The 26,691-nt window shown below is 33.4% G+C and overlaps 1 protein-coding gene across 1 annotated transcript; it reads right to left on the bottom strand.

The window, feature by feature from the left end:
* Positions 1–1,904: 1,904 nt before the first annotated feature.
* LOC144838604 (D(1) dopamine receptor-like) lies at positions 1,905–26,231 on the bottom strand. Its single transcript, XM_078694030.1, has 3 exons — positions 26,155–26,231; positions 4,864–4,914; positions 1,905–4,314 (listed from the first exon to the last, which is right to left on the bottom strand). Exon 3 carries the CDS (start codon positions 3,764–3,766, stop codon positions 2,486–2,488), a length of 1,281 nt encoding a protein of 426 aa, XP_078550156.1. The 5' UTR covers positions 3,767–4,314; positions 4,864–4,914; positions 26,155–26,231; the 3' UTR covers positions 1,905–2,485.
* Between the last annotated feature and the right edge of the window lie 460 nt (positions 26,232–26,691).

The raw sequence follows: 26,691 nt of genomic DNA, 5'->3' as shown, positions 1-26,691 counted from the left end.
ATAATAGCATAAGCGTACTCTCCTACATACAATGAACATGGATAACTATCAGCCTCTTTGACTTGTTGTTTTCAAGATTGACATAAATATGATGTAACACTACCAACTAAACATTGGAATTAACTCTTTTGAGAATCGACAGTAGTCTATTAATCTACCGTACGGTATAAAGATAAGTATGTAGATTTTATTCTACTAAACCACGGTTTTAAAAGTTCAGACGTTTGATCCATATTCCATCTTCCATCTTAACGGATCGAGTCTACATGTAACATTAACACTGTTGAATAATTTAGGTCTACATTTAAATGTTATTCTAAATTTGTAAAACACACGTTCTACTTTGCAACATTATACGGTTGATCGATTAACCGCTCAGGATTCTTAAGACTTTGAGTTTAAATTAGACGACGAATCTGGAGTAATTTAACAATTAGAATTTGTCATCTTATCCCTCTTTGTCACCAAATCACGACAAGATCAGTTAAAGCGAGATGCTTAAGGTGTCAGTGCTTCGCTAGTTATAGTAATAGTATATAATTCTATAGTAGAATAGCTTATAATTCGGGCGATTTTGATTCTTTTTCCAATTCATTAAATATTATAACCCATAGTAGGCCAGATTTCTATATGTCTGAAGATCTGTCTACAGTATCAAACTAGTTTGACAAAAAATGTGGAGTACCCAAATATGGTAGTGATATGATCAAATATTATAGTAGTGATATGACATCATGTCCATATAATGGGCACGTCACATTTATTTGTCACATATAGTTTGATAGTGTAGACAGAGTTTTTTTTTTGGTGAGATTTGGTTCCAACAACATCTTTATCCAGGATTACACAATCAGGTAAAAGAAAAACCTGCTTTGCATTGAAAATGCAAAATAAAATACAAATCATGTCTTTACGTGGATCTCTTTGTCTATTTCTTTGTGAATAGCTTGGACGCAATGTAGCCACAACAAATGAATTGACTAATCACAAACGAAACTTCGGCAACACGTCAGATTGTTTTTATTTCTGCTGCAATTCATAATACATTAGAACTCCTCCCTTGGTTTGACAGTTTTCATTGGTGAAACTTTGGCTGGTAATTTTTCAATTATTCTCAATTTATTGATTTCAGATCAATATTTTTGTTTATTTTGGTATATTTGTTTTTCTCGCTAAGGCTTGGTTCCCACTAGGACATAACGCAAGGATGTAGACGCAACGCAAGCGAGTTGACCAATCAAACGCGGCTGTTTGAATAATCCATCGCTTGAGATTGGTCAAATCACTTTGTGCTGAGTACTAGTGAGAACCAAGCCTAAACCCCTTATAAAGGGACATTTTGGTTAGTGTCGAGGGGTAGGGGTCCCCTATATTAAGGGGAAAATGGTTTTGGTCCCAAAGTTGTCCCCTTAATAGGGTCATACTGTATTTAAATCACCACAGTCGGCTTTAGTGTATAATCGCAATTAATACTGTTCACTATTAATATATGTTATTTTCGATATTTGTTCCAATTTTTCTAAATCCGACCGCGTTCTGAATCCACGTCGGAATGACGTCATATTGCGTGCCATGTGAATTATTAATATTTTCTGTTCATACTTTTGTGTTAGATTACATAGATTGTTTCTATATTTAGAAATAATGATAGTGAGAACATCACGTTGGTGTAGTCTACCATTAACTCTAGGTGTTTTTTTAACGAAAGGACAGACTATTTTATTAATAAACTGCCCTAGATAAATGACTAAAAAAACAATGAAACGCATTAATTGTGTGTAGAAACTAGTTCGACGTTCCAAATTAATCTCATGACTTTATATGACTTAGTTTTTTATTTGTACGTTATTATTGAAGTAAAACTTTTTTTTAAACATTAGAAAGATATGAGCATAACCAAGGTCTGAACATTGCCACAATACAAATTTATTTGCTACACCATGTCACAGTGGCTTAAGTGTTAAATATATATACTCACTGTTACTATAAATCAATGCTTTGTGCAGTGTTGTAATTTAGCCTCTTGTGTTAAAACGTAGTAAAATACATAATAGTATACATAAATATCAACGTAAAAGAATAGTACAAAATAAATAAGCATTAAATAACTTTTTTTGGCGTTAGTTAATATATAACATTTGCTACCGTGAAGGAGGCATTAGTGGCTCTATCTATAATGTTATTATTAATCTTGGTTCCCACTTGGACCATCGCGGTGCACATGTCCTTGCGTTGTGTCTAAAAGCTTGGTTCCCACTAGCGACGCAACGTAACGCAATCGACGCAACGTAAGCAAATGCCCTTCCAATCATTGTGTTTGCCCCCGCCTGCGTGAAATCAAATCTTCGATTTTTACAGCACTGTTGAGTCGTCGGTTCCCACTTGCGATTACGCAATACAACACTTTGCGTCGATACGTCGCTGCGTTACGTTGCGTTCTAGTGGGAACCACGCTTTAGTGTAAACCCAGCTTTATCAATGCATTTCACACTTCGTCATTTGCATTTTCTAATATATTTTCAGAATTTAGATCTAATGCGTTATTGTCATGTCCTCTCTCAGAATATCTTCGATGAACGAACGAAGTTGTACTTTTACTAATCAGTTCCATGTCTCCCGTATCTCCAGGCGTTGTCATATACTCTATATCGTCGTTAGTGTTTTCTGAAATATTGCTACACGAGTTATTGTTGTTATTACCATTGTATTGTGTTTCCATCGTGTTTGTAGTCATTGTCTTATTTCTTGTAATTGTATTTGCTACAGTTTGAATGTTTTCATGGCCGTTTGCTGCAAGATCAGAGTTTTCTTTGTCAATATTGCTGATATGTAAACCTCGGCATGTATAACAGCTTAGAATGTACTTGTAAGCCCTTCGAAATTCTGAGTTCTGTGCATAAATTAGTGGATTCAATGTACTATTTACGTAGCCTAACCATACAAATACGTCAAACAACTTTGGGCTGATACAGCGGTTACAGAACGGATCGATGATATTAACTACAAAGAATGGAAGCCAACATGCAATAAAAACACCCATAATTATACCCAATGTTTTGGCAGCTTTCCTTTCACGCGCCATATTGGTCCTGCTCGTTTCAAACGGTTTGTCATAAACTGCTATTTGGCGCGCTTGCTTCCTGGCAACTGCGAAGATCCTGGAATAGATGAAAACCATAACGATCATTGGCAGGTAGAACGATATGAGGGAACTGATGACGGCAAATCTACCACTCAGGATTAAAACACAGAAGTACTTGTCGTCATAGAAGCCGGCAGCCTCTGCATCAGCGTCAATGTGGAAGTCTAGAATTACTGGAAGCACAGATATAAGAAATGACACTAGCCACACTAATGCTACAAGTATGGCAGCGGAGTTTTGAGTTATTCTCTGAGTGTAAGTGAAAGGTGACGTTATGGCAAGGTATCGATCACAAGCAATGACACAAAGGTTTAATATACTGGATGTACAGGCTAGGATATCGAAACTCTGATACACACCACAGAAAGACAGACCAAAATGCCAGGTACCGGTAATAATAAAGTTGGCGTTAAACGGCATGACAAATACTGACACCATTAGGTCCGCAACGGCGAGAGAGACAATGAAAACGTTAGCAACTCTATGGAGACGCTCAACCACTAATACGCTAACAATAACCAGTATGTTACCTGCGATTGAGATAAACACCAAGGCGTATAAAACAAGTCCAATAGTCGCCATTTCAGCCGTCGAATACTTATTTTCTGTTCCATTTACATCCATTGCGTGCGTCGATCTTGAATAGAAGTGTTTAAGGCACAATTATCGTATCTTCCTCTTGATATCCAACAAAAAATGTGTATTTCTGACTCAGTCTATTTTATATACGAATCCAATATGTAGTTGCTTTATTCATGTCACTCAACCCACTACCTTCTTTCGAAATATTATACAGTCTAATAGGCGGGGTTTTGACATTAAAAACGGGAAGCGAAGCTCTTTTGTTTAAGTTAAATATCTCGAATAAAAAAAACGACGGAAATCGTGTAATTCCCGAGTTTTGAAATAAACACCTGTTTCCACACTAAAATCGATTAACATATAGATGTTTTGGTACTTACAGAATTATTCATAAAGCGATGTGTCATTTAGAATTCTTAAAAATCCGTATGGTTATAATAAGGTATGGTTGCCTGTTATTATACAGTTATTGATTCTCCATAATATCTTCAGTCCTCTCTTGAATGATAACTGATCCGATACAGTGAACTTAATAGCAGAGCGACGTACGACGTAGGAAGTTTGATGTGCTGCTGCTTACATTCAAACACCTATGTGAGTAAGAACAAACAAGATTAGTCCGTAAGCAAATTCTATTTCTATACTTCTTCGGAATAATAGGCGGATTAGGAACAAGTGACCAATTATCTGGCCAGTACAGTTTTGTTGGTAAATAGCTTCTAGTGATTTACGAAGCCTTGGCTCATCAGTAAATTAGGTTTCAATCGACGAGATCAACAACCGAATCAGAAACACAACAAGAAAAATAACAACCAATTAATTTTTCGAAACTTATGAACAATTTGAAATCTACGTCACAGATTGTACCATTTTCTTCACAGGGAACAACCACACACTCTAATTAACACCATTTGAATAATGCCTTTGAGTCCTTTTAACAATAATTCATGTGTGTAAATTATAAATGTTAAATCAAGGTTTTCAACAACTATATGTTTCTTTAAATAACTTATAGCGAAGGTTTGATTTAAATTAGGAATACTAATTCTGTTGAATGATCTTAAATCAAAAAAGTGTTATAATTATAAACTTTTCTAACTATAAAATAAATAAATGTATTGAATTTACAAAGCACTTACATCTTCTTGCCAGTTGGTTCAGTGTACCTTCTTATCCCAATAGAAAGTAGCCTAATACAATAACAAAAGACATTGTTTTTTTCTTATTATCATTAACAAAGACGCTGTACAACATCACAGAAAGCTTACGATTGTATCATTCTTCCCTGCTAATCTGTTTTTGAAAAACAAACAAATGCATTATTTAGGCCTAATACTTTAAAAATAAATGAGACAAGTAATGAGAAATAGCTTTTTAAAAAATCAGAATCACCACTCTACCCACTCACTCTCTCCATCCCAATTTGAGGAAGTCTTCAGGCCTATGATGGCGCTCTCCGGAGAGTTATTTATAGTTCGCAACTAACTTAATATACATTTAACTAATTTACGTCACATACAGGTGACCTAGCTCTGTCTTTTAGTTATTTTTGTAACTAACTTATATTTTGATTTGATTCTGTACTATAAAGTTGATTACGCAAAATAATTTACAGGCAAGTTATTGGTCTTGGATTAGTAGTTGAAAATATGAACTATACTTTCAAATTAAGGCCACGTACGTTGAACCAGGAAGCATCTCTTCCCTGATTGAACTACTAATTTAAAATAAAATCTAAAGTCATAATGATAATTATGATACTTCAATGATGGCTAATTATTATACTCCCGGCGGCATTACGCAAATGGAACAGTATAACATTTGCTTTTTAATATGATTGCAACAATTCCAAAATTGGTTTGTATCTTTGAAATGTCCAAATGGTTTAAGGAAATTAAACGTGACATCATTACAAAAACATAAACCGCTCTGAAAAATACGTAATGCATAAAATAAGAAACCTTTTTGAGTAAATTAAAAATTCAAAACAATACATAAATGTTGGTGTTATTAGTTGGCTTTTATTGATATTGACGAAGGAATTGATTTAAATAATATTCTGTTGTTAAACGAACTTCCACCAACGCGTTTTTAAATGTAGAGGGCGTGGGCCTATATATTTATACTAAATCTGTTGTGTTGTCTCGTCAAAAACTGGGTAAGATTTTATTTATGTAAATGTACTGTAGTGAACCTGACTAAACACCAGTGTATTATGAGGGATAGGCCATGAAACGGGAATAATGAGGATAAAAATATAACTTGTATTAGTTTTGTCCTGGCCTAAGCCGTGTAGGCTACAACTGTTGGTTGTTGGAAGGCGACGGCACAGGTGGTAGATCAAGTCGAGTCTATATACACACCACGATATCGGTTGTAGGCCTACTGAAAGGCGGTATTTTTTAAAGTGTAAGCCTACGCGAGTTCTATTCATCCGACCAAATGTAATGCTTTAGTTTAATACACTCAAGGGAAACAAGTGTGTTTATATGATGTTTTTCCATTCCTACATAACCTTAGTATGCAGGGCATATTATTATTAGGCCATCATGTTTGTCGTGCACCAAAGAATAGTTATTACCGTGGATAGTAAACTAGGCTATCAATACACATTAATGCGTATTACGCATAGGCTTACGTAATCGTTTCACAACAAGATACGTACGGATACGTTTGAATGTATAGCTTTTTTTCATTTTACGTACAGTTAGATTTTACATGTTTATACCAAAACTCTGTCTGAATTTTCTTGAATAATTATTTATTTTTAAGTTTTGCTGGTAAAATTTGATCTACGTTTAACAATTTGACTTTTAACGAATAAATCTTCAACGCGTGAAATGCAATCCGCACGTGGAAACGCATAGGAAATCGGTATCACGTACGGTATGTCAAGCTACACATATTGTGTGACGTAGTACACGGATTTTACCCGTACTACGAATATGGAGGTTGCTCAAACTGCCTTATATTACATGGTAATTTCCGTACGCGTAGGCCCTACATAACTATCTATCAATGTATCATTGCCAGTTTATACAGGGCCTACTTTGGCAATAATTAAAACATTATTAGGTGATCATTTAGAATAAAATGATCACCTATTGTTATTGTATAAAATCTTTATTAGGTGATCATTTAGAATAAAATGATCACCTATTGTTATTGTATAAAATCTTTATTATTATTTTTTTTTTTCTTTTTATTGTTTCTGTACACTATTTTGTGTAACAATTATCTAAAAAAGTTTAATGTCAATGATTACAAAAATTTCAGAATATCTTTCAAATAATATAACTTAATCCTAATAAGCTTTCCAGCGTGATCACTCATCCGTGACGACATTTATACGCCATTTTGCGAAATCACATTATCAATCATATCTCCATAATTCATTATCACATATTAATGAAATTCACTACACGTAAACTTCAGATCAAGGGTAAAAATATTAGCAAATAAAAACGCACGCGCACGTAGGTTCATGCGCGTGATATCGCGCGTTAAAAATTTAAAACGCTCAAAATTAAGTTTTGATCAATTTAGAGCATGAATTAGGCCATTTGCGTGTTTCAAAAAATTACTGCGCAAAAATGCGTTTTTGCGCGCGCGATACTTAAAAAGCGTAAAAAACATGAATTTTTTTTACAAATCTCATTCTACTCACCATCCTTAGTACATTCACCAAATTTGAGTCAGTTCCGACTTAAAATAACGCTATACGAGCACGTTAAAAATGACAAAATGCGCACATTAATTTTACAAAAGTTCTGAAAATGGTGAAAAATAGGTCTTTTTTTAAATGAAAATAATTCTTCAGAATGCAAGATGACCCCCGATTTTTTTAACTTATTCTGGAAGCCATTGAGTTGTAGATATGAATTCATGTACACATTTTACGTACAAAATGTTTTGACGTCATCAAATGGCCACTTGAATTTAAAAATTAGGATTTGTTATCTTTTTGTGTAGATTATCACATTCAACAGAGCGCATCTTGGTTATGTGTGCTCGAATTTCGCACAACTTTCAGTATGTGCTTGCTTAATTAATTATCTTTATCATGAGTTGACACTATCTTCATTTTAATGACGTCATCACGCGTAAAAACTTGAATAACGTAGGCCGTGTAATTTCACCTTCGCAGTAAATTTGAATATCTTACAGCTCTTCAGAATTGAAGGTTACCTTGATGATTATAATTTATTATGAAAGCTGATGAAATGTAGATATTAATTCATATAAAAATTAAGCCTATCGGATGTTGTGACGTTAACATATGGCCAGTTGAAGTGAAAAAGTAGTTTTTTCATATTTTTCGTCAAAGTTATACACAATTCAAAGAGCGCGCACAGCGCTTCTACGTGCCAAATTTTTTTCCAAATCTTATATTTTTTTGCTCAATTAATTATCTTTCGAAATTGTCATCTTAAAGTTTAGTTTGATAACGTCATCATGCCAAAAAATTAGAACATGTGTGTCCCGTAATTTCACCTATGCTACACTGTATATAGATATACAGTATATACTGTACATTATTGTATATGGCATATAGGCACAACTCAGCACTATAAGCATATAATAGGATGGCATACATCAACATTTTCCGATCGTATGTTAACGTACGTGCATGTTTAAAAAAAATTAATTTCAGTAAAATGATAAAAATGATCACCTATAATTCGTCAAAGTGACGAATTAAATTCTAGTTAGGTGATCATTTAGAATAAAATGATCACCTATTGTTATTGTATAAAATCTTTATTATTATTTTTTTTTTTATTGGTTTTCCGCAACGAAGTTGCAGGAAAACCTCTTGTGATTGTACGAAATCATCATCATCATCTTTTTGGTTTTCCGCAACGAAGTTGCAGGAAAACCTCTTGTGATTGTACGAAATCATCATCATCATCATCATCATCTTTTTTTTTTTCATCTTCTTTCTTTCTGTATGATTTTTGTGTAACGCTTTTCTCTAAAACTTGCAAACATAACATTTTTTTAACTATGTTGACATTTTGACATTTATGTAACGTCGTCAAGCGAAGCTTTTCATGATGCTTACAATTGCGCAACGTGACGTACGCGCGATTTAACGATTTTCTCGTATTTAACATAGCTCGACAACCAAATAACATTTCAACTTGAAACTTTGCAAAAGTTTAATTTATATTATGCGCTAACTTTCTGTGGGAAAAAAATTGCGTGTTTTACACAAAGTTACGCGCGCACGCGCATTTAAAATTTCAAAATGCGCAAAATTAATTTATAATCAACTTTCTACGCGTTTCATGTCGTTTTAAGCATGTCAAAAATTCCCACGCGTGCGCACATTTTTACGTGTGCGGTGCGCACGTAGCATTGAAAACGTATTTTTTTCGCGTGATTTATGTTTTTCCAGCCTTTTCTAGTAATTTTACCAAATTTTAAACAATTTCGACTTAAAGATACGTCATACGAGCACGTCGAATTGGACAATTTGCGCGCGTTTTTTATGAAAAGGTTAAAAAATTCGTTTAAAATATGCCTTTTTTTAAACAGTCGTAATTTCTAAACTAGACGGTCAACTTTTTGTGGATGGCATATTCTGGAAGTAGATGAGTTGTAGATATCGTATCAGGTATTAATATGGCTAACCGGACATTGTGACGACATCGTATGGCCACGCGAATATAAAATTTAGGATTTTTGTATCTTTCGTCATAGCTTACCACATTGAATAGAGCGCATCTCCACTTATCCGTTTTCCATTTTCACCCCGATTTTGATATTGTCTAGGTCAATCAACTATCTTTCGCAGGAGTTAAAAATATTTTAATTTTTTTGACGTCATCATGCATAAAAATTTAAATCACGTGTGGCATTAATTTCATCTTTACAGTAAATTTTAATCTGTTATAGCTCGTAAGAATAAAATGTGATAATCACGATTAAAACTTTTTCTGGAAGCTATTGGATTGTAGATACGAAACTATGTAAAAATGTTGCCAATCGGATGTTGTGACGTCATCATATGGCCAGTTAAATAAAAAAGGTCGTATTTTCATCTTTTGCGTCATAATTCATTACATTTAAAAGAGCGCGCATCAATATTTCACGTATTCAAATTTCTTCTACACGCTAATACGTTGTTGCTGAGATAATTTCCTTTCGGAAATGCTACCTTCGCGTTTCATTTTAAAACCGTCAACATGTTAAAAATTGCAATAAATATCGGGTCCCGTAATTTCACCTATTCTACACTGTATGTGATATGGATACAGATTATACTGTGTATACTATATATGAATTTAAATAATAAAATTCAGCAATAACAACATATCATATTCTTCAGTTCAGGTCATAATGCCAACGTGAACACTTCCTTTTGTCCTCAACCTATCCCCTTAATGTTAATGTTGCACCACTTGCGCGGCGGAAAACCAAACTCGTCAAAGTGACGAGTTACATGTCTAGTTTTTCATCTTCTTTCTTTCTGTATGATTTTTGTGTAACGCTTTTCTCTAAAACTTGCAAACATAACATTTTTTTAACTATGTTGACATTTTGACATTTATGTAACGTCGTCAAGCGAAGCTTTTCATGATGCTTACAATTGCGCAACGTGACGTACGCGCGATTTAACGATTTTCTCGTATTTAACATAGCTCGACAACCAAATTACATTTCAACTTGAAACTTTGCAAAAGTTTAATTTATATTATGCGCTAACTTTCTGTGGAAAAAAAATTGCGTGTTTTACACAAAGTTACGCGCGCACGCGCATTTAAAATTTCAAAATGCGCAAAATTAATTTATAATCAACTTTCTACGCGTTTCATGTCGTTTTAAGCATGTCAAAAATTCCCACGCGTGCGCACATTTTACGTGTGCGGTGCGCACGTAGCATTGAAAACGTATTTTTTTCGCGTGATTTATGTTTTTCCAGCCTTTTCTAGTAATTTTACCAAATTTTAAACAATTTCGACTTAAAGATACGTCATACGAGCACGTCGAATTGGACAATATGCGCGCGTTTTTTATGAAAAGGTTAAAAAATTCGTTTAAAATATGCCTTTTTTTAAACAGTCGTAATTTCTAAACTAAACGGTCAACTTTTTGTGGATGGCATATTCTGGAAGTAGATGAGTTGTAGATATCGTATCAGGTATTAATATGGCTAACCGGACATTGTGACGTCATCGTATGGCCACGCGAATATAAAATTTAGGATTTTTGTATCTTTCGTCATAGCTTACCACATTGAATAGAGCGCATCTCCACTTATCCGTTTTCCATTTTCACCCCGATTTTGATATTGTCTAGGTCAATCAACTATCTTTCGCAGGAGTTAAAAATATTTTAATTTTTTTGACGTCATCATGCCTAAAAATTTAAATCACGTGTGGCATTAATTTCATCTTTACAGTAAATTTTAATCTGTTATAGGTCGTAAGAATAAAATGTGATAATCACGATTAAAACTTTTTCTGGAAGCTATTGGATTGTAGATACGAAACTATGTAAAAATGTTGCCAATCGGATGTTGTGACGTCATCATATGGCCAGTTAAATAAAAAAGGTCGTATTTTCATCTTTTGCGTAATTTAATTTACATTTAAAAGAGCGCGCATCAATATTTCACGTATTCAAATTTCTTCTACACGCTAATACGTTGTTGCTGAGATAATTTCCTTTCGGAAATGCTACCTTCGCGTTTCATTTTAAAACCGTCAACATGTTAAAAATTGCAATAAATATCGGGTCCCGTAATTTCACCTATTCTACACTGTATGTGATATGGATACAGATTACACTGTGTATACTATATATGAATTTAAATAATAAAATTCAGCAATAACAACATATCATATTCTTCAGTTCAGGTCATAATGCCAACGTGAACACTTCCTTTTGTCCTCAACCTATCCCCTTAATGTTAATGTTGCACCACTTGCGCGGCGGAAAACCAAACTCGTCAAAGTGACGAGTTACATGTCTAGTTATTTTTTTTCTTTTTATTGTTTCTGTACACTATTTTGTGTAACAATTATCTAAAAAAGTTTAATGTCAATGATTACAAAAATTTCAGAATATCTTTCAAATAATACAACTTAATCCTAATAAGCTTTCCAGCGTGATCACTCATCCGTGACGACATTTATACGCCATTTTGCGAAATCACATTATCAATCATATCTCCATAATTCATTATCACATATTAATGAAATTCACTACACGTAAACTTCAGATCAAGGGTAAAAATATTAGCAAATAAAAACGCACGCGCACGTAGGTTCATGCGCGTGATATCGCGCGTTAAAAATTTAAAACGCTCAAAATTAAGTTTTGATCAATTTAGAGCATGAATTAGGCCATTTGCGTGTTTCAAAAAATTACTGCGCAAAAATGCGTTTTTGCGCGCGCGATACTTAAAAAGCGTAAAAAATATGAATTTTTTTTACAAATCTCATTCTACTCACCATCCTTAGTACATTCACCAAATTTGAGTCAGTTCCGACTTAAAATAACGCTATATGAGCACGTTAAAAATGACAAAATGCGCACATTTATTTTACAAAAGTTCTGAAAATGGTGAAAAATAAGTCTTTTTTAAAATGAAAATAATTCTTCAGAATGCAAGATGACCCCCGATTTTTTTAACTTATTCTGGAAGTCATTAAGTTGTAGATATGAATTCATGTACACATTTTACGTACAAAATGTTTTGACGTCATCAAATGGCCACTTGAATTTAAAAATTAGGATTTGTTATCTTTTTGTGTAGATTATCACATTCAACAGAGCGCATCTTGGTTATGTGTGCTCGAATTTCGCACAACTTTCAGTATGTGCTTGCTTAATTAATTATCTTTATCATGAGTTGACACTATCTTCATTTTAATGACGTCATCACGCGTAAAAACTTGAATAACGTAGGCCGTGTAATTTCACCTTCGCAGTAAATTTGAATATCTTACAGCTCTTCAGAATTGAAGGTTACCTTGATGATTATAATTTATTATGAAAGCTGATGAAATTTAGATATTAATTCATATAAAAATTAAGCCTATCGGATGTTGTAACGTTAACATATGGCCAGTTGAAGTGAAAAAGTAGTTTTTTCATATTTTTCGTCAAAGTTATACACAATTCAAAGAGCGCGCACAGCGCTTCTACGTGCCAAATTTTTTTCCAAATCTTATATTTTTTTGCTCAATTAATTATCTTTCGAAATTGTCATCTTAAAGTTTAGTTTGATAACGTCATCATGCCAAAAAATTAGAACATGTGTGTCCCGTAATTTCACCTATGCTACACTGTATATAGATATACAGTATATACTGTACATATTGTATATGGCATATAGGCACAACTCAGCACTATAAGCATATAATAGGATGGCATACATCAACATTTTCCGATCGTATGTTAACGTACGTGCATGTTTAAAAAAAATTAATTTCAGTAAAATGATAAAAATGATCACCTATAATTCGTCAAAGTGACGAATTAAATTCTAGTTATTATTTTTTTTTTTATTTTTTTTTTTCTTTTTATTGTTTCTGTACACTATTTTGTGTAACAATTATCTAAAAAAGTTTAATGTCAATGATTACAAAAATTTCAGAATATCTTTCAAATAATACAACTTAATCCTAATAAGCTTTCCAGCGTGATCACTCATCCGTGACGACATTTATACGCCATTTTGCGAAATCACATTATCAATCATATCTCCATAATTCATTATCACATATTAATGAAATTCACTACACGTAAACTTCAGATCAAGGGTAAAAATATTAGCAAATAAAAACGCACGCGCACGTAGGTTCATGCGCGTGATATCGCGCGTTAAAAATTTAAAACGCTCAAAATTAAGTTTTGATCAATTTAGAGCATGAATTAGGCCATTTGCGTGTTTCAAAAAATTACTGCGCAAAAATGCGTTTTTGCGCGCGCGATACTTAAAAAGCGTAAAAAATATGAATTTTTTTTACAAATCTCATTCTACTCACCATCCTTAGTACATTCACCAAATTTGAGTCAGTTCCGACTTAAAATAACGCTATATGAGCACGTTAAAAATGACAAAATGCGCACATTTATTTTACAAAAGTTCTGAAAATGGTGAAAAATAGGTCTTTTTTAAAATGAAAATAATTCTTCAGAATGCAAGATGACCCCCGATTTTTTTAACTTATTCTGGAAGCCATTGAGTTGTAGATATGAATTCATGTACACACTTTACGTACAAAATGTTTTGACGTCATCAAATGGCCACTTGAATTTAAAAATTAGGATTTGTTATCTTTTTGTGTAGATTATCACATTCAACAGAGCGCATCTTGGTTATGTGTGCTCGAATTTCGCACAACTTTCAGTATGTGCTTGCTTAATTAATTATCTTTATCATGAGTTGACACTATCTTCATTTTAATGACGTCATCACGCGTAAAAACTTGAATAACGTAGGCCGTGTAATTTCACCTTCGCAGTAAATTTGAATATCTTACAGCTCTTCAGAATTGAAGGTTACCTTGATGATTATAATTTATTATGAAAGCTGATGAAATGTAGATATTAATTCATATAAAAATTAAGCCTATCGGATGTTGTGACGTTAACATATGGCCAGTTGAAGTGAAAAAGTAGTTTTTTCATATTTTTCGTCAAAGTTATACACAATTCAAAGAGCGCGCACAGCGCTTCTACGTGCCAAATTTTTTTCCAAATCTTATATTTTTTTGCTCAATTAATTATCTTTCGAAATTGTCATCTTAAAGTTTAGTTTGATAACGTCATCATGCCAAAAAATTAGAACATGTGTGTCCCGTAATTTCACCTATGCTACACTGTATATAGATATACAGTATATACTGTACATATTGTATATGGCATATAGGCACAACTCAGCACTATAAGCATATAATAGGATGGCATACATCAACATTTTCCGATCGTATGTTAACGTACGTGCATGTTTAAAAAAAAATTAATTTCAGTAAAATGATAAAAATGATCACCTATAATTCGTCAAAGTGACGAATTAAATTCTAGTTTTTTCTTTGAGTTTGTAGGCTGTGGAGATAAATCATTGCATTTATTTGTTAATGTAAATTGACCAATTTTCAATCTCAAATTTATTATGTTTTGCAATTAGTAAATTGAACATACTGTAGGCTTATTTTCACAGTAACTAATTTAGGCCATATGGTTTAATAGAAATAGTTTTTTTTTATATTTTGAATGTATTTTTGAAATTAATTGATGGGATATTTCAGTAAAGATGTATATTATAACACCATATTTCTGAATTATGTTATGCTCTATAAATAATTTTTTCTCAAAATTGATGGCGAATCACTATTTCAATAGAACGAAGTGCTTAACTTCTAATATCATGTGGGCCCCTTTTGCAATAGAAATTTAGAAGGCGAGTGCTGAATGCGCCATTTACAACAATGATGAATTTGATCATCTTCGTAGATCATCAGTATCGGTGACAGTAAATTAAGTACTAGTATATCAATTTCGCCAATAACCATATTATTTTTTATAATTAAAACTGAAAGAAAGAACGATAATCGCATTTTTCTCCACTTAAAAGGACATGAAATTTGAGAATTTCATTTCCCGTGAAAGAGGTAATATAGCCTCTTTGAAAAAATTAAGACAAGATTGATAGATCGTTTTTCGAATGTAATTAAAGCAAGAGGAAGTTACCTGGTCACGTGTAAATGTTGGGTCACGTAGGGGTCGCGTGTTGCCCTTAATTCTGAGATAAGTTAACGTGGTGTGTTTCTCTTTTTCGAATGTATAGCATTTACATTTTGGGGAGATTTAGCTCCTCGGACTCCTCGCTGATTCTATCGAGAACTGCGAGTAAATCGTTCGTGAGTAGTTTGTGGAGCTCGTAAAGCAACCTAGTCTAGGTATATGTTGGCACATATGGAGTTTCATACGTATAATACATGAGCTCGTGTAGTATTCAGACAAAACGGACTAACATAAAAAAAAGACTTGGAGCAAGCAGCCATGCGAATACGTCTATTGTAACGGACTGAATCCATAAGCTTGGTTCCACTTGGACGCAACGCAATGAGTTGACCAATCACAAGCGACAGACTGTATGATCTATCGCGTCGTGATTGGTCAAGTTACTTGCATCCTGGTGTTGCGTCGTCATGTACGCTTAAGCCACTGATTGCGTTGGTTATATCGTAATTTGATTTTACAGGCATAAGGCTAACAATGTAATAATAATTATATAGATAACATGATGATGATTTAGCAACCCGACGATAGTCATAACGCAATTTATAAACATTACCAGGCGTCAAGTAGACCGACATATTGGTCATGCGAATTCATCGAACGAGGATTAGGAGATAATAACTAGATCCATTCGTGTTATCGTTATTCAGACTATCCATCGATACATTATTCAAGTGGATATTATAAGTGAAATATTCTCAGTTGCATCGTTTTCAAGACGTCTTTCCACAATATCAAACCCACATCATAGCATCGGTAGCACCCATCCCAATAACATTTAGCAATGGACCTATTTATATAATTTCAATTCGAAGCAACAAGCATCAAAAGCTCTATCTACACTATCAAACTTTATGTGACAAAAACATGTGATGTGCCCATATATGGACATTATGATGTCATATCACTACCATAATTTGGGCACATCACTGCCATTATTTGAGCACATCACACTGTTTTTGTCAAACCATATAGTTCCATGGTCAAACTAGTTTGATAGTGTAGACAGAGCTTTATATTTAACCCCAATTACAGCACTAATCAGGTTCTTCTAATAGTTTGTATATAGTATCTATATAAAGGTCCTCCATTGAGTATGTCAAAGGTCACAGACATTATTTGCAATAACGGAAATGAATAGTGAAGGATACACGAAAAACTTTCATCGAACAATTCATTTGTTTACCTTGCTAAACCCGCTATTGATTTTTAACATTTTTTATTTATTAATCTATTCATATTTATAACGTCATTTAACGTTATTTTAAAATATATTTATGCAATCAATCTGTTTAAGTGTATAATGAACAGAATAAATCGATGATAACCATGAATTAATATTTAAAAAATTTTAAAAAAAATAATATAAATTTCTTTTTTATTTTATTTCTTTGTATAATGGCATTTTAATTAACATTTTAAGAGGATTTATGTATTAATATCAATTTTAAAACATTAATTAACCTTTTATGGTATCCTTGTCATTGAATGACGAAACGTGCATTACTCTCCCTTTTCGACGATTCGAAGATAATAAGATTTGCGCCTCAAGGTATGATCGATTGATACAACCCATCTAGTATATTTCATAATAATAATATAATAATAATATGAAGCGGAATTGAATACACATTTAAATATAAATACACTAATAAAGGAGAGATCATATATTTTGAAATACCTGAGATTCAAATGAAGGGAGGGGAATAGGGGCTTACATGGGTTCACTCGTATACCTTTTTTTAACGTCACAAGGAAACTCCACGGTATTTACACACATTGTAAATGTCGGGCAGTGGCGCAACGGCTATGAGCGCCCACTGGTTAACCCCAGGGGCCCCGGAGCTCAAGGGGCCATAATCAATGCCAAGAGAAAAAAAACAGACATAATGTCGAGAAAGGCTAAAAGCACCGAGGCTTTCAACGTTGGAGGGCCACTTAGGGTTCATAAACCAGGGGCCTTTGCGTTACGCCACTGCGCCCGGGCGTCAAATGTTTGTGTTGGATGGTATGTTTGAAGACGGACATTATGTACTTTGTCCTGATCAACGAAACAACGAAGTTGGAATTATAGATTTTACTCACGACGGATTAGGATGAATAAGTTACCGGTGTAGTGTACTAATTGTAAGTCCTGTAACATAAATGTATATTGTAATTACTAAATTACGCCGCAGTGCGTACTTTCAAATCGTATACTAATCGAAATTGAAAATAAATGAACTTCTGTGAACTCGCGGTTTGCGCAGAGAATGTAAAATAAAATGTGCTACTTTAATGAACCACTGTATTGACTTGCACGGATTCTCAGACACTCTGGTAATACATGGGATGAATGATTTCAAATGCGCGTAAGCGGATTTAGCACCGGGTGATTTCTATAACATAAAATTTGGAATGTCGCTGAGATGAGTAGGGGGTTAGCCCGATGAACTGGTTCACAAAAAAAGCCCGTTTATCGGAGGATTCCAACCTATCTGATAGGACACAGTGATTAACTTACCTAAATACTTAACATTTCGCTGATTTTGTTAAGTTTAAGTGTATGCAAAACTCAGTTCATCGTTCAAGACGAGTAGTGGGTTACCCTGATGAACTGGTTCACAAAAACTCCCCTTTATCGGGGGATTGACACCTATCTGATAGGACACAGTGATTTTGATTTTGTTTAGATAACCTATCTGATAGGACACAGTGATTAACTTACCTAAATACTTAACATTTCGCTGATTTTGTTAAGTTTAAGTGTATGCAAAACTCAGTTCATCATTTCAAGACGAGTAGTGGGTTACCCCGATGAACTGGTTCACAAAAAAAGCCCGTTTATCGGAGGATTACAACCTATCTGATAGGACACAGTGATTAACTTACCTAAATACTTAACATTTCGCTGATTTTGTTAAGTTTAAGTGTATGCAAAACTCAGTTCATCGTTCAAGACGAGTAGTGGGTTACCCCGATGAACTGGTTCACAAAAAAGCCCGTTTATCGGGGGATTACCACCTATCTGATAGGACAGTGCTTAATTTACCTAAAGACTTACAAAAATAAAAATAAACTAATCTAAAAAACGACATCAGCTTATGTTATTGTTTGTTTAGGAGATCTTTGGTTTTCAAAAAAAAAACTCTTGTGATATTATTGATGTCATATCGGGCGCACTGTAATGAGCTATCATAAATTGTCTATTATTAGTTTTCTAGCCGATGGCCATTGTAGCCTTTAAGTTTGTATCATTTATTGTTAGTATTCCCGTGTGGGTTTATGATTGCTGCTGTATCGTACGTGATAGTCTTAAAGGAACTGTGTTTTGCCGGCTACGATGCATTCTTGATCGGTTTTCGTCCGAAAATGTTCTGTTTTCATTCATTACGTTCAGACCTGCCCTAAATTATTTGGAGAATTTAAACGCGGAGAATTTAAATGCATAGCATTACGTGATCAAAATGAATCCTGAATATTTCTGCTTCAGTGTTTTATCCGTTTTATCTCCTTAAAGTAGGAAAAAAATATTGATAAAGGTAAAAAAAAACTGCACGAGTTATTAACGCAAAATAAAAAATGAATATAGAAAAAAGAAATCCATTCGTACGTTGACGCTGATAGCAATGCATATCAATCAATGCTATTTTTGCCAGAATTCTTAATATTGTCAAAGTTTTTTTTTTACATTTGCTTTTCATTTTAAAGTTAATAACTTGTCTATAACACAATGCCGGATGGGCGTTTGATATATATCACGTATTACCCGTCGTCTATCAAAACTCATTAAGTTCTGATTATGGAAATAGTAATCATATCCAACTTCAGCATAATCCTAACACTCAAGAGTTTGGGTTTTTTTTTAATACTAAAAATGTATGATAATCAATACGAAATTCATAATTACCAAACGGTAATACAAATACTGAAGTGATAATAACACTGCTATTTTAGTGTAAATCAAATAGGTTTAGTACATGATGGATGCTTTGTGGAAAGAACACGTTTATTTTAAATTATCTTGTTATGTTATAGTGGTAACACAAAGTAAAAAGAGAAAAGAAAGTGCCTTTAACGTGTTTTTGAAAAAAGTTTATATGAATGTTTCAACATGCATTTACCTTTAAGATGCTACTTCTCAGAAAATGACGAGGAAATATATGCGTTGCATTAAATGTTATACGATTAGCATTATATGTGATAAAACTACTTTCGTTTGATATTTACATCAATGGATCAATGCGATTCTATTAAAACAATTTAATTTCGTCTTGTTCCGATGATTCTTCTCTGAAATATAAATGCCATTATCAACAGTATCTAAAAACTTCTCTTGGGCAGGTATGCGATTTTTTTTTCGGTTTGTGTATGTTGTCATGCATCGGTGGTGAGCAGCAGGCTTCCCAGAGAGTTACCGTAACGAACCGATGGGGGAACTCGCGTACGGAAAAAAAATCGCAAAAAACATACAACAAATTAAGTCGGTTAGTTGTAAGCATGGACCACCGACCATGCTTACAACTAACCGACTTAATTATGGATTCATGAATAGCATCTATTCATTAATTCATGTTGTAAGTAAGTTGTCTTCTAGTTATTAATTAAATTGATACAATAATCGTAACGTAAATGAATGAATGGAAACGATCGTGATAAAAATTCACGTGAAGACGATTGTCACGCCTGGTTTCTTTGTAGTCTTCGTGTAGTCTGGTTTATAAAAGTTTTATTTAGTTTAAAACAGTGTGGCCCGTATCACAGAGAACAACTAACCGTAATTAGTATTACAGTAATATTTTCGCGCCGCGCCTTTAGGCAGTTATATTCAAGAGGACGAAGCATTAGGAATAGGAAACTGTATCACGCGGAAGCTTATGTTTACTACGGCTGAAAAAATGGGTATTTGAAGTCCAAAGCACGCTGGGAGAAGCGAGTCTATGGGATGTATGCAGACAGTAGTCTGTGTCAGGCTGTCAATTTATCATTGTCAAAACAATCTTTCCTCTATGGTAAATATATTTGGTGAATGGTGTGTATAGAAGAATTGTTTGATTAGTGAGTACGGTTGTCGATGGTGAAAAATTAGTATTTTTGTTTATGTTGGGGTACTTTAGAGAGTAACATAGTTTAGTTTAGGACTTTGTTCATATCAGACTATATTTACGTTACATAATTGCAACAAAAATAGATGTTCTACTTGTAAACGCTAACTCAATTATTGACGTATAATGTCTTAATACATAAAATTAAAAAAAAAACATCATTTAATGAAGAAAGAATAATTGAAACTGTTACGTCAAAAAGTCGAGCGACGTTTTTTTTATGTTATAAGATGTTTATTGATGGTGTGAAACGTTACTTGCGTACAATTACACAGTTCGTAGAATAAAACATTTATTGCAAAGGCTTTCCTTAAAGTATACACTTTATCATACCATTCTAATGATATAAATCAATTTAAAATCCACAGAAAATCTTGATTTTTCCCATTCACTTTTATTCTTACGCAAACTATAAATCTAACGACTTACTGTACAACAGCCAAACGATATATTTTATAGTTCCTCACAATTTAAATCGTTTTATACCACTTTTCCATGCTTTATACGTAAATATCTTATCCTTTTCGTGTTTTTGTTAGCCAATCAGATATGTACAACATAGTCTTTGATTCTCCTTGTCTTGTCAATTTAAGAAATAAATTACAAACGAGAATATATGATTCCAATTACTGTAGCCGTTTATCTATCTACGGACGTTAATGAATTGTCCCGCCGCTGGTTTAGCGACGTATATTGCTCCTAGATGTTATAGCGATTGACAGCATGCCAATGGAATTATCACAGATTCTATACGAACGTCATGATCAGTACATTGTTATTATCATATCATTAACAATGACGTTGATGGTGTTGTTGAAAAAACATTCAAATCCGAACCCGAACGCGTTGTGTTTTGTGGCAACGCAATTGAAAAGTTGTCACAACGCAGATTGGTCTGGAATCATGATGTTCAGATATTCGGTGTTTTACATTCGTATCTGTGCTCGTTTAGTTGAATTACTATCTTTATTTTAAAGTATTACTTTCATATTGTCATGTTGTTGTTGTTGTTCGATTTACTAATACATTATTTTAGTAGAATTGAAGTATAAGATCAATAAATCCTGTTAAGCTTACCTAAGATTTAATTAACATTAGTTCAAGCATCTCCATTATGTAGCGAACGCTATCATGTGTTTTATCACTGTAATTAACAATATGATAATGGCTATAATATATGTTGTTTATATCTTATGTTATAATTTACTAATATAGTAGATTCTTTTCGTAGAATTCAAGTATAGGCCTAAGGTCAATAAATCCTGTTTAAATCCTAAGATTTAATTAACATTAATTCAAGCATCTCTATTATATAGCGAACGTTATCCTGTGTTCTATCACTGTAATTAACAATTTATGATCATGGCTATAATATATGTTGTTTATATATTAAGTTGTTTTAATTTTAATTTACTAATACATTCTTTTAGTAGAATTCAAGTATAAGGTCAATAAATCCAGTTGAGCTTACCTAAGATTTAATTAACATTAGTTCAAGCCTCTCCATTATGTAGCGAACGTTACCATTGTTCTATCACTGTAATTAACAATTTATGATCATGGCTTGTTGTTTATATCTTAGGTTGTTTTAATTTTGATTTACTAATACATTCTTTTAGTAGAATTCAAGTATAGGCATACAGTCAATAAATCCAGTTGAGCTTACCTAAGATTTAATTAACATTAATTCAAGCATCTCCATTATGTAGCAAACGTTATCCTGTGTTCTATCACTGTAATTAACAATAAGATAATGGCTATATATTATGTTGTTTATATGTTATGTTGCCTTTTCGTAGAATTCAAGTTTAAGGTAAAACACCTCATTCTTTAAGATTTAATTAACCTGAATTCAAGCATCTTCAATATGTTATATAATTAACAATATGTTGTTTATATAATGTAATTAATTATTTTCTGTTTTGCGAAACAATAATATTCATAAATTAGTAACTTTGAACATCAGTGAATCCGTTATTATATCAAAGTGAAGAGTTGTAGTTGCGTGTGACATGGAATATTTAATTAACCGTCGTTTTAAACCGATATCGTTCTATCTTAATATTTGATGTACCGTATTCACTTTCCTCCAACCTCAACGGTGCAAACGTTATCAACATTTGCTTTATTGCGTCAACTAATGTAAAAATATGGGGCAAACCTTCGACTAGCGAAAGCTATTTTGTTTGCTTCAATTTGCTATTGGTAGGCCTAAATAAAGTAGAATGTAATGTAAAATTCTTATTTTTATTTCTTTAGACACAGATTAAAATGTGTTATATAACAATTGTCCAGTTATTTTAGGAACCGTTTGGTTTGTACGTAATTGCAATGCTGAGTTCAGTATACAAATAATGAATAAATAAACGATCGTTTAATAGTGCGTACTATTGCACGCCATGTGACCCACAATCGTCCAATCAAATAACAGGAATTTATTTAGGTGTTATATAATAAATATTATTGCACTCATTTCATTATATGAAATCCACACACTAATTTGAATCTGCAATTAATCATTTTTGCGTCAACTAATGTAAAATTCCTATTTAAGATTAAAACGTGTCTATTATATAACGATTGTCCAGTTATTTTTATTTTAGGAGTGACCGTCTGGCTTGTATGTAATTACAATGCGGAGTTCATTAAATTGCACTCATTTAATTATTCAAAAGCCACACAATAATTTGTAATCAAGAGGGTCGAAAAAATTAACCATTAATTTAATTAGAACGATAATCAAATCAAAGGAATGTTGTTGAAATTGTGTGATCAGGTATTCTACGACCGGGTTTAGCCACTTAGAGTATGTATGCTACTGCTAGTATATCAATTGGCAGTCTAAGCACGGGTCTAAACCAGTGCTGTATCTCCACATACTATCTATATCCGAAATATCATAGGAATATTTGGTAATACAGCATCACATGTGGTGCCTGTATCAGGTTAGGTTAAGGGTTGGTTACTCTGATACATGTGGAACACATGTGATGTTGTTTTACCAAATATTCCTATGATACTTCGGAAATAGATAAAGTAGTGGTTTAGGCATTTAGAGTATGCTACTGCTAGTATATCAACTGGCAGTCTAAGCCCGGGTCTAAACCACACGGGACTAGTTTTCGTCAATATGGAGTACTGCCAATTTATTCGGAGAAAATATCTGCAAAGGTCGGAAAGTCTACAACTAAAACACTAAGAGAATGTTCTGGATAACGATGTGGTTATCCTAACAAATAAACCTCTATTAAAAGAGTACCCTTTCCCATTAGGACTGTCCCAATGGACGGCTTCTATTGTACTTTATTTATTGCACTGAAAATTATGAATGATCGTTTTTTAAAGTACACATGCATGAACAATGCGTACATTAGGCATAAGCCAAATACATTCATAGGGTCAGCCATCCGTCTCCGCTCTGTCGCGATCAGAGGCAGAATGATAGAGAGTAACATTATCAATAAAATGCGAATAATACGGTAGTTGTCGGTACAAATCAGTGTTACACTCTGGATTGCTATAAACAAATAAATCATTTTTTCACATTAAACCACACGTGACAGGCATGAATGCATCATTGTCTGAAACTATGAGGCTCGGAGGTTTTTTTGTATTTATATAATTTATTATTTATCTAATTTTTGCAGCATTAGGCCAATTTATATAGAAGTTTGTAACTGTAATACAAATATAGAATCTATGTTATTCCCACAACGCGGAGCGGGCCGGTGGTTGCAGCTCAGGATAGATACGCCAGATTCTACGTGGGACAAGCTTACGCGGTTTCCCGCTTAACGTTACCGCTCGTCTGTGTAAATTGGCCTTTAGGATCACAATTTTATTATTCTTGTTTTATTCGTAGTACTACAATCTATCTATTTGTAACTGGCCCACAATTTACAATAACCAATACAGTGAGGCCAAAGTATACACTCGTATCAACATGTGACACTGGTGTTATGTCACTCATTCAATTCAATTATCAAAATGCAAGTACTATTCGTAAGTTGGTAATCAAGAATGCCACGGCTATTTCTATTAATGAACATTGATTAACGTTAAACACGAGTAAATTGTTGAATTAGTGCCCCAAAGTTAATTGCATTATGTACGCATGTTGTTTACCTTCCGGATATCTTCTTACATAATTGGAATAGTACAATTTTAGTGACGCTCTCGGATATATTTCATTTATCTTGATTCTTGTACGGTATCAAGTCTAGCGACAATAAACATCTTGCAGTATCATGTCTGCTGAGGGGCAACATTCATATAGCTCCTGATTTCTAAATAATAATTTAATCGGCTTTCGAAATAGTCTCTCGTTTGACATAACACCGCTAATGACGCCGTGGTAGGCCTACATTCTGTTTATAGTTGTTGAGGTATACTTTAGGCCTATGTTAATGTTGGAATTAGGGTTCGGTTAAGGACCTCCCATGGGCTTACGACTGTCTTCATTTCGAAGTTATTACGAATCTAGATCACACTCTAAAGCTTTTCAATCATTTTAAAAATCGTTAACAAGTTTACTCACCAACCCAAACAAACTTCTTAAGTTTGAGTCTTTCATATCTCATGAATTGATGACGTCATTGGACAGATCGTTGTGCGTATATATAAGCCATCACTAAATATGTAAACATTAAAAGTTGTTAAATGCTGTACTGTCATAACTTAGATTATGACAAATTGTAATGCCAACATCTAACTGCAGATATAACCAATAAATATCAATGATGAGAGATAAATGAATCAACTCCGTATTAAAAAGAAATTTGTAAAAACTATTTAACCGAGAGATCTTCATTTTGTGTGACACTTATTTGACGTCGTTACGTTATGATGTGAGTTTAATATCTTTCTGTATTGGAATGTTTTCATGTGTAAACATGTCCAATACCTGTTATATATGTTACTTACTCTGCTGACTTAACGTATCAAGTTGAAAGTTTATTGTGTTCTCGTACACAACAGAACGTGATACAATCGGTATTAAAATGAAATATATTCCACCAGAGAATACAATGTTACGAACCTTTAAATTTAGATTACAAAATCTGTCTGCTATTTGTTAGTTTTAAAAGGTAGATAATCTTGGTCATATAATATACCGTGTACAGTTTATTTTATGTGTTTTGGTGTATTCTAATAAATACTATTATTGCTATTCCTTATAACCGTTTAGAAAATCAATCAGACGCGGGCTTGCTGCCTGGTTGAATTGGATAATCTTTTCTTTGTGAATCAAAAATTAAGAAAAAAAAACAACATATTCATGATTAAGTGCCTATATTATTCACACGTAATATCTATATTAGACTTCTACGTGATACAGTAACCGATTGAAACGTTCGCATTTAGTGGATTCGATGTGTAACGGCTCTGAACTATGCATATCATGTGAAATATTGTGTGAACAGACCCTTAACTACTATATGAGGAGATGTAAGCCTATGTCCACACTTTCTAATTTTGATAATATTTTCCTCGGGATAAAAGCCCGTTGTTTAAATAGTTTGTTATTTTAAATACGTTTACACTTTTGCAGTTATTACTCATTAATATATAGATAGTCTTACTTACCTTACGATTCAAACGGTGTTAATCCAAATCACACACAGAGGCTACATTGGGACAAAAATAACGCGTCCCGACAGATCTCCGGCTGAATGCATCTGCATCTTGAAAATCCAAAGGCTGCCCTCTAACGGTCAATAACTTTTTACAAAAAAAGAGGGCGTCATTATTCATTTTGAAAAAAAGAAATTGATGATCTTTTTTATTGAAGGCAACAACGAACACCAGTGTATTTGTTAAATAGATATGTTTACTAATCAAGACATTGAAAAAGATTGTCTTTTTGTGAGCGCATTTGTTAGGAGTAGCGCCCTCTCTAGTTAGAATATGTGTATCATCGTCAAATCATCATGGACGACATTATTTTCATGAACCAAATCATGATATTTATTATACAATTAGTCGTTGCATTTGACAATATAATCAATCGCAATGTGAACAAAATCGATGTTTAAGCTTGGTTCCCATTTGGACACAACGTAATGACGTAGGCACAATGCAAATAAGTTGACCAATCACAAGCGATAGTTAGTTAGTTATGAT

The sequence above is a fragment of the Antedon bifida genome, chromosome 3 (assembly GCF_963402885.1).
Source record: "Antedon bifida chromosome 3, ecAntBifi1.1, whole genome shotgun sequence".
In the NCBI taxonomy this organism is placed as follows: domain Eukaryota; kingdom Metazoa; phylum Echinodermata; class Crinoidea; order Comatulida; family Antedonidae; genus Antedon; species Antedon bifida.
Note: the sequence above shows the minus strand (reverse complement) of the source record. Positions and strands in the feature narration are given on the sequence as shown.